The 10,148-nt window shown below is 40.4% G+C and overlaps 1 protein-coding gene across 1 annotated transcript; it reads right to left on the reverse strand.

The window, feature by feature from the left end:
• Nucleotides 1-1,411: 1,411 nt before the first annotated feature.
• LOC115043193 (protein Wnt-2b-A-like) lies at nucleotides 1,412-9,593 on the reverse strand. The gene is made up of 5 exons (XM_029501440.1): nucleotides 9,042-9,593; nucleotides 6,710-6,930; nucleotides 5,657-5,934; nucleotides 5,010-5,274; nucleotides 1,412-2,522 (listed from the first exon to the last, which is right to left on the reverse strand). Exons 1-5 carry the CDS (start codon nucleotides 9,203-9,205, stop codon nucleotides 2,293-2,295), a joined length of 1,158 nt encoding a protein of 385 aa, XP_029357300.1. The 5' UTR covers nucleotides 9,206-9,593; the 3' UTR covers nucleotides 1,412-2,292.
• Nucleotides 9,594-10,148: the final 555 nt, after the last annotated feature.

Raw genomic sequence — 10,148 nt, forward strand, 5'->3', positions numbered from 1 at the left:
AAGGTGAAAATACCTCTCTAGACATTAATACACACACCATAGTACCAAACACTGACTGACCTAAAGATGGGCATGGACGTCAAACATTCATGGTATCCATAATGTCTAAAAATTAAAATTAAAATCTGTTAATGATATCTCTCATTCCATGTAACAATGACATTCTCCCACAACCAGACCACATCCACAGTGCGGATCAGGTTTCAGAATTTACGATAAAATTTCACATTGCTTTAAAATTGTCAGTGCTGTGCTTTATTAGACTCAGAAATACTAGGAAAAAGAAATATAAAATCATTGAAGGCGTGAGCACCACGGGCCCAGGTCAGCCCCCACTGTGTGTGAACAGCTCTCACGTTTCTAATCTTTAAGAAAAACATAGCTAACGTGCTCTTCATTTACATTGAAAACAAGATTTTTTGTTTGCAATTGACTTTTGACTTGTGAACATTTGACACAGCATGTCATTTGGGCTTGTTCAAAGCACTTTACTTTGGCTCTCCTCCTCATTACGTGGACTTGAAACAATTTGTTGACTCTCAGCATCCACAGCTCGATGTCAGATTCACTTAGATCTGTAAACCCCTCTGTGGGTTGTGTCTCCAAAGGCCTAACATGATGTCTGGCCACACTAGCAGATGCTGAAAAGTCAAATTCAGGGTCCGTAGCTACTTCACTGGTCTTTTTGCAACGCCTTGGCCCAATTTCATGAAATACTTCACTTCTCGCAAATACTTCACTTCTCACAAACCAATCATAGCCAGTGAATATGTTCATGAAGGACTTAAGCAGAGTTGCATAAGATTGCATTGTACAAGTGTTCTATCACAATACGATGATAGAAGAAAACAAGACCAAGTGATAAGAAAAGCTACACATATAACCTTTAGATAGAAGGGTCTAATGACATGTTAGAAAGTGGCCACAAGACCTCACACAACTCAAATAATGAGAAACATGGTGTTTTAATATTATCCTGTACACAGTAATTAGAGTTGTCAGCTCACGTCTTGCCTTTTGACATCGGTTAGGTTGTATGAATATGTGTGGATGTTTGGTGATACTATAATTAATGATGTGTTCAGAACAAAAACAGGCCTGCTTCAAAAATGTGGCTGCATTGGTGGGGCAGTGGTTTTTTTGTTTGTGTTTTTTTTTTATTTTTTTTTTTTATGGAGCACTAAAGAGGCAGTAAATAGCATTCAGGAAAGCTGTTTTGTGATGGTTTGAGGGCTTAACAGATGTGCAATCACTGCACTGTACTTTTTACTATTACAGGAATTTTCAACTTCTACATCGAATCTGCTTGATATTACGGAAAAAAGTTGAGCAAGCTTCAACCCTTTTGTCCCAAAGGACTAACTGGAAACACTTATCGTGGGTGGTGGTGGTGTATTTTTTTTTTTTTTTAATGCATTACTGTCGTCTGTCTTACTGAACAGCTGTATTGTGGTGTCGGTAAAAATAGAAACAAAGTCAAAGAAGCAGAGGTAGCAGTGTGAAAGTCTTCCATAAGGCAGCACAGACCAGAATGTTTTAAAACAGTAACAGACATTTATATATGCAGGGCACTGTGAAAATAGCAACTCTATTCAGTCCCCAGTCCACATAAACTTTTTCTAATGAGAACCTTACCGACTCTAGTTCTGCGAGCAAATTACAGCCTGCTGCCATTTGAAATGAAAGTCTGCTTCTTCTCACGTCCTTTGGTTTCACAGTGTGATTATCTGGCCTTCATTAAGAAAACTTTCTTAAGAGGTGAATTAATTAGAAGTGAACAGTCTTTTGTCATTTAAATGATCTGTTACAGCGCCATACAATAGCCTCCTGTCATTTAAGTGTCATTGTACAACATTTCAAAGTTTCCTCCATCTTTCTTTCTTTCTCGCCCCCCCCTAAATATTTGTTATGTCATTCATTTGATCTGAGTCACACTCACACAATCCTTACATACTGTACAACAAGCAGGTCTTACCACCTATCTTTGCCTCAACAACATGCATTAACGGTGCATTAACAACAGAATAATAAAAAAGGATCAAAGATTCCAAGTTTGTCGTTTAAAAAACTGAATAAATTGTTCTTAGAAATATTCAGTAAAGCAACACATTGTCAGCAACTGGGCCTAATTTCCAGTTTAACATCATCCAATAACAGTCTCTGCTTCAGGAAGTGTTAAAGGATTGAAAACCAGAGGTATTACAGTTAAGAGATCAGTTCTCATAATAAAATGCAGTCATTAGTGTAGAGGTTAATGAGTCGGGGGTGGCTTTGAATGGTCGGCTCTCCCCATTAAGTTATGTCCAGCCAGTCAGGTCGCTTGTGGGGCTTGCAAGTGTGAACGTCCACCAGGTCCTCGCAGTCTTTGCACTCCACAGCGCAGCACCACTTGAATTTACACTCGCACTTGGTGATGCGTTTGACTCGCATGGTATCATAGCCCCGCCCACAGCACATGACCTCGCAGCCATCTGTACCTCTTGATGACTTGTTGCAAACTCTGCCTGCAGTTCCCAAGGAACCTGTAAAGAGATGAAAATTGTAAACAGCTATTATGCTAATGGTAAGCTGCTATTTTGATGGAACCACATTCAACAACATCATTAATGATTGATTCCACTTGCATTATCTATGAGGGAGATTAAAGGCAATATTGACCCTCTAATTTAGAAGTACTAAGATAAGACATATCAATAAACAATTTATCTTTCATTTTGGTTCTCATCCAATATTTGACAAATAAGATCAACAGTCACTTCAATCCTTATTCTTATCTTGACCATACATAGAGGAGAAGATAAAGCAAATGTGAATCTTGTGTTATGGAATGTGAATATTGAAAACTTGACAGATTAAAAGAGTTTGTGCAGATATTCATTGTCTATATAGATGATAAACCTGGATGACTTTACTTACCCCCTGACATTTCTTTTGTGCCACCAACAGGCTGATATTTGTGATAATTGAATGACTGGGCAAAACAGAAAAATGGATGTCCAACTTTCACTCTCCTTTTAAAGTTGACAATTGAAAAATATGTGTCTCTGTACAAAATGATCCACTCTGTTTAAGTACTAAGCTATTTAATGTCTGGTGTTTGGTGTCTGGCTCTCTTGTTGTAAACCGCTGCTGGAAATAGGATTTAGGAAAGCTGAGATTTCAGGGCCGTAAAATCAAAACAAAGTAATGGAAGACACCACAACACTTTGTAGACTTGGGGGAGTTTGCAGTCATGTGATTCTTTAGCTTTCACATTACACGTAGATATGTGATGTATTGTAAGAATAAAAATACCTAGTGTGGCTTTAAAAAGAATAAAAGCTCACTGCTGTTTTTAAAGTAGCATTGCGATGGACAGGTGGGGCTGGTTGTTTTGGACACATATCAGCTAGACCTAACTACATTTAGGAAATTTCCAGTGATGACATAACTGATCTGAACAGTAAAGGCTGGCAGTTTGACCACTGCCAAACATAGGAGGAGATATTTGAAAAGTGAAACAATTTTTCCAAAGGCAAATATGAGTTTTCCCACATTCTTAGCTGGGGTTAGGCTTACAGACACTGACAGAATAGTCTCAGAATGACACCAAACACAAAAGTGTCCCTGTACTCAGGTGTAAAAATCTACGCCTAAGATCAGATGCCATTTAAAATAACAGCACATCCCTGAAGTAAAGAGAAAAGGATAAGAGGAGATATTTCCCTCAGGCTCTAGGGAGTGGAGCTTAATACTGACCAAAGGAGGGATTTGAAAAATAAGCCTGTATGTATCCTTAGGCTGTGAATTTTTATACAATGGAGATTAGTGCTGAGGAGGGTCATAAGCTTCTTTTAAGATCACCTTTTAACAAGGAAGGACAGCCTTTCATTTCAGTGAACACACCGTCATTACCTCTCAGTAGTCAACCTGCAGCCAGGCTAACAGCGTGGGAGAATCTGTTTAAGGTAGTGTCTCCCGCACTATGATATCTTACCTAACCTATTAACAGTGAGTTAGTGAGCTCCTTCACGCTCCATTGAAGAGGATGGGATTGGAGGAGAGAGACAGAGCTTAACAAGGCAAAGCAAACACTAGGAATTAAAGGAGATGTTAAAGGTCAAATCATTGAACTTTAAGCTGTGAAGGAATGCAAGCCTTCAGTGGGTGAGATTTTGTAAGAGTGACATGGGAGCAAGCATCTGCTTGTCTTGTCTCATAAGAACAAACTTGTGTGAAAATCATACATTTGGAGCTGCAGTTATCCTTTTTGAAAATTATTGAAATATTTAACAGAAGCTGAATAATATGCAAAGGGATCTGAAAATGTAAAGTAATCATAATATCCATGTCCTGTGTGAAATATTCCACCAAGAATAAATATAGTCTTTCACAAAACCTATGTATGATATTTGTAATATGAAATATAGTTGAGTGTAACAAAGCAAATGCTGGTCACCTCTGACGACACCTTAAAAGACAAGAAAGGAATTGCTATGTGATTTGAAGGTTACGTTTTTATAGAAATTTGACCGGCAGAGGAGACTGCCTGAAGTCTATTTTCTCAACTCAGCAGCGTCAGGATCAGTATCTCATGGTTTCTTATTTCAAAATAATCATTTTATGTGCTTATGGAGAAAAATTAATACTTGTCAATACTTATTTAAGCATATTTTTTTACTTTGAATAAGTAAAACAAGCAGCGACAGAATCTTTGATTACCATGAGTCAAGTCCTCATGGGTGTCCTTTCTCTTTTTATTCCCCTTTTTATGATTTTATTGTCTTTTATTTTACCTTTTTTTTTTTTTTTAAGATTTTACTTTGACTATTTTTATGATGTATTGTGTGTTGCTTCCTTCTTGTAGTCTTTCACTGTGAAGCACTTTGGTCAAGTTGGCCAATTCTTGTTTTGAATGTACCATATCAGTGAACTTGTTTTAATATACCCCCAAAAGAATCAGTACACAAGCAGCTTCACATTTTCCCTAAAAAACCTGATGGGTCCTTCCTCTTCATTCATTTACCCACCTGCTGCACGGTCCATCAGACAGTAATCTGGCGAATTCTCAACATACACCAACTCATTCTTGGTGCTTCCCTTGAAGTCCTTGTCAGCCACTGTAAAACCCGTCCCATCCTGGTTCATGGTCACCTCGATGGCTGTGTTGTACTTCTTGCGGAGGTAGTCTCCAGTTCGCCTGAAGTCAGACATCGCCAGCCAGCAGGTTCTCAGAGAGCAGGACCCACTGACCCCGTGACACTTGCACTCCAACTTCATAAAGCGCTTCACTGCCTAGAGCAGAGGTCAAAGGTGACAGGATGTTAAGCCTATGATGTTGCCTGTAGCATGATGTAAGTGTGATCAAGGCGAGAACAGTCATTTTGCTACAGTGCACACATGTTCAGATGTCATCTTTTTAATGTTGTGCCAAAATAAGCAAATCTCATTTTCACTGATCAGGTAATCTCCATTATGTACACGAGGAACAAAGTGAAAACTGAACTTTAGATTTTTTTTTTTTTTTCCTGACACTTAAAATGAAATTGGGGTTCCTCATTCTTTGATATTTTTGAGATATTACTGTATGTTTTATCAGAGTCTTGTAGTAAATAATTCATCCAGTATCTCAGCGCTCAGATGTGAATTTTAAAATAATCGTAATTCTCTCACTCACCATCCGACCACACCGGTTATTGTGAAGGTTCATCAGCGCACGGGCATCTTTCACCATCCTCTCCCGAGCATCGACAAAGGCCTTGGCAAACTTTATGCCGTAGTTGATGTTGTCGCTGCATCCGCCCCAGTCAAAATTACCCCTGTCATCACTTGCTCGCCCGCGCTTGTGGCCATCGCAGTTGCAGATCTTAAGTTCCCCCTGACTGCAGGCCCTGGTAATGGCGTAGACCACTCCTGCTGAGGAGATGGCATACACAAACGCTGCCTCTCGGCTGCCTGGGTGCACAGACATGAAATTATATCAGCTGACATCTAGGGTAACTCTACCTGTGCTTTCATTTAAGATACAATAGTGTTACGGTTTTTGGTCAGACTGTAGTTTTTTTTTGTTGTTGTTGTTTTTTTTTGTTTTTTTTTTGCTTTGTTTTGTTTTTTTGCTACACAAATTCAGTGTGAAGTAAAGCAGCCTTTCCTATTCCAGACAGCAGGAGCACAGAAATCACTCCATTTATGGTGGATGGTCCAGACAGAGGTAACAGCATATAATATCACAGTCCAGTCCACTCTCCTTTCACCTTTTAATTTGCACAGATGGCGGCTTTCTCAGTCACTGGGCTGTGTTTTCATTTCAGACAAGAGGAGATTTTGGGGGTTATTTGGTCTGGCATTCCCACCCACCTCCTGTCCTCATTCCTACTCACGCAATGAAGCAGAACACAGGCGATATGTCAGGGAGTGAAGCTTTGTCTGGCTGCCAGAACCATCTACCCAAATATTTACATCTCCTATTACTGTTTATACATCACCAGCGTGGATTTCTCGATCTGCTACTTGTTTTCAGAGAACATCCACTTTCCCAATCTTTCCTCATTCCAAAGAAAGGTAAAAAAAAAAAAAAAACAAAACACAGCACTTTCTGTTTCTGTTGGCAAAGTTATTTTTTAAGTGATGCACATTAATTCCGTGCTTATCTGGTATGAACAAAGAAATCTGTCGGGATGACAAACTCAAGTGTAGTTGACATAAACAAGCACCACACATGCGGACTCACTTCGCAACATCACCCTGCCAAACACAGTGTGGTCTCGGTCCAGCGTGCTGCAGTTCCAGCGGTGGTGTCTGAACTGATGCTGGCACTCTTTGATCCACTCCTTGGCTCCCTCTCCGATGGTCTGCATCAGGTCTGGGTGTCGCTGGCAGAGTTGCCGCTGTTTGTTCACCAGGCCGGGAATATTGTCGCATATCACCCGAGCACCCAGCGCTCCAATGTACCTGCAGACAAACACATTGTGGATCGTGAGTGAATACTTACTTTTGTAAGGATTGTCTCAGCTTGATCTTATGCAGCATGTCAATAGAAAAGACATAATATGAAAATCTTTTTTAATTCCAACATGGAACAATAGCAACAATGTTAACTGTACCTGAAATAACATTTTTGTAATGTTTCATTCACAAATCAAGCTATACACAATATAGCTTTAGATTGGTAAATTTAGGTTCAACTTTCACCTAAACTGGCTCGACCGATCTTGTTTTCCCTCTCAGCTGTTTATGATTATGATCTGAAAGCTGGAGACATGGAGTCCGAAAGTTAGCTGGCTGCTGGTGGTGACTTAAAGTACAGACACGTGTGGTATTAATCTTCTTACTTAATGCTCAAGATGTGCAGATGATCATCCTTAAACATTTGATATAGTAGAAGCCAGTAAGCATTTCCCAAAATGTTTGACTTTTAATTTACCCAAAGTTTACATTACTGTCTATTGCTTGTTTTCCCTGACATCCATATTCCCCCTCGACTTGAGATTTGGACTTTCAGGATGTAGAAGAGATTATTAAATTCCTCACGTTCAGTGAATAGCACCTCTTTCCCTGTGATAGGCCCTTTGCTTCCTGTTCTATTCAGACATAATCCCTGATTTTGTAGCAACTCTTAAAAGGACAGATCACATGCTGGTGGTATTGTGAGACTGTGGGGGGGCGCTCTTATCAGCAGGACATGTTGACAGTCATCTACAGTACAAGTGACTGTTCAAAACTCAGGCATTCAAGCCTCACGGACCAACCATATGATGGCGAAGCCCCCCTCCTCCTCTTCATTGTCTAAACCTGCATGCTCCACTCTCCATCCGGATATCATTATAGTCCCTAATCGCAGCCACATTTGTGTGTCGCCTGCCGCTGAGACAGAAACAGACGTCGCAGACAGTTTCCACTCCTGTTATGGCTGTCCCAGTCCCGTTCTAACTGCGACTATCTGCCTGGGCAGTAAAGCAGAGCAGAAGCACTACTTGTGTTTATTGTGTGTTGTGCATAGCAGCTGTGCCAAAAGACCCCTAACTGTCTACAAATGGACACACACAGAGAAAAAGAACGAGGGAAGGGGTTCCAGCACAAGACATGGCGCTCATCTAAATTATCGCAACAGTTAAAAATAGGCCCCAACAATTCAAACCAGGATGAATTAATCATCTTGACCCAAAGCTTCTCCTTCTCTGTGGCTCAGTGCCTTTCTCTGTAATTTCTCCGTATTTTAATAGCAGTTTATTCATAATGTATTTTCATACAACAGCATGCTCTTGGTTCTCTTGGGAAATTACCATTCATAACATTATTTACAAAGGGTTTTTTTTTTGTTTTTTTATATATATATCTAAATACATCTGTAAAACAGGATACTTGAATTATTGCCTTACATCCCTTATGAAAGATGAGAAAAATTAAAAACTGGAGTTTCTTCACTGGTTAAGGAAAAAGTGCATATTAGATAGTCTGCACTGGGAAGTTGAGCTTTCAGGTGGATAGGATAAGGTGGTGGTGGTGTGGGGGGTTTAAAACCCTCTGGGTATTTAAAACCTCAAGAGAAATCATCAAGGGGCATTTATTCATGCACCAGCGCCTGCACCTGCCACTTACTCTGGGCAAGATGGATGGATAGGGGAGATCCCCCTTCCAACCCCATTAATCTTCATAAGCACATGACACACATTTCACTTTGCATTGATGTGTTTAACAAAAAAAAGGTTCAGAAGATTCCAATGCACAGACAGAGAAAGATTAGGAAGGAAATGGAAACGCATTAAGTATTTAAATGAGCGGTGGCAAAATGGGTAATTTAGGTTAGCCACTGCAACACACGGTTAAAATTAACTTTATGGTTACGGAAAGGCCGTTTTTTCCTGCAAAAAAAAAATTTAGACTCGGAGAATTATTCCAATTAACAGAAGGGTGGGAAGTTGTAGCATGACAAATCATTCATGTGCACAGAGTAGTTTAAATAATGTGTACACGTAGGTGCATGAAATGTTTGTGTTAGTCAGGTGACTACTTGGCACGTTAGTTTTCACTTTACAGATGCGCAACATGAAGACCCCACTCACCACCACGATGAATCCACTCTTGGTGTGAAAATGAGCAGCAGCAGGATTAAAATGAAGTATATGTTTGAGATGGGTTTGGAGGGACGGTGTGCTTTGGTCCCATTTCGGATCCCCATAGCGCTGCTGCTGCCTGCTGCTCCCCCAGATCTCCCCGGACCAAACATGGTTCATGTGTTGGCACAGGCTGCACAATCAGGTGTCAAAGTCCTCGATGACTGTCTTCTGTCCATCACTCGATAGAAGAGAAAACCCCCCATGGAGGAAAAGTGCTTGGAAACTCCATCAGTTATCTGTGGGTGTGATGGAGCCGTGCAGACGTTGTCTCAGTGTATCCATGATCTCCACTGAGCGGGATGAGCCGCTCCGGATGGTTTTAAAGTCTCCTACGAGCATTACATTGACTTTTCTCCGAAGCTGTTGCGCACCGAGTTTAAAGTCACTGCCGCTGCGGGATAATGTAGAAAGTAAAACGGAGGTGAGGGTCTTGAAAGTAGCCAAAGTCGGAAGTGGTCGAGGGCACGAAGTGTTGCCGAAGATGCATCAGACGGTGTGAGCACCTTTTACTTCTGAAGCCGAAATAAAGATGCGCACCAGAAAAGCGCTGCGCTCCGGTGCGTCAGCTGTTCGTGGCTCTAATCCCCCACCCCCCGCCACCTCTCTGTCACTGACTAACAATATTTATAAATAACGAAACAATCATCAAGAAGACTTTGTTCCTGCAACAAGTAGTCATTAACCTCAGTGTTTGATTCTCTATGATGGTCGTCTCCGGTCAGGGAAGAAGTTTCCATTTGACGTCCTCGCCTTTGTCTCCAGGGAATTAGTGCAACATTTCCCAGCTTTCTGGTACTTTGTTTCTTTTTTAGACAACTGATCTAAATCGAATAACCAATTCATATTTAATGAATGAATGAATTAATAAAAGTAATCGGTAAATCAAGAATGAAATTAGCCCTTGGCTGCAGCCATATGCAGTATTTACAATTGCACAGTGTAAAATTTCTCAGTGTAAAAGTTCAGTTTATCCAAAAAAAAAAAAAAGGTTAAACTCTGTGCTAAGCATTCTTCTCCATGATGGAAACTCGAGGGACCCAGAGTTTAAAAAAT

Source organism: Echeneis naucrates, chromosome 5 (assembly GCF_900963305.1).
Source record: "Echeneis naucrates chromosome 5, fEcheNa1.1, whole genome shotgun sequence".
NCBI lineage: Eukaryota > Metazoa > Chordata > Actinopteri > Carangiformes > Echeneidae > Echeneis > Echeneis naucrates.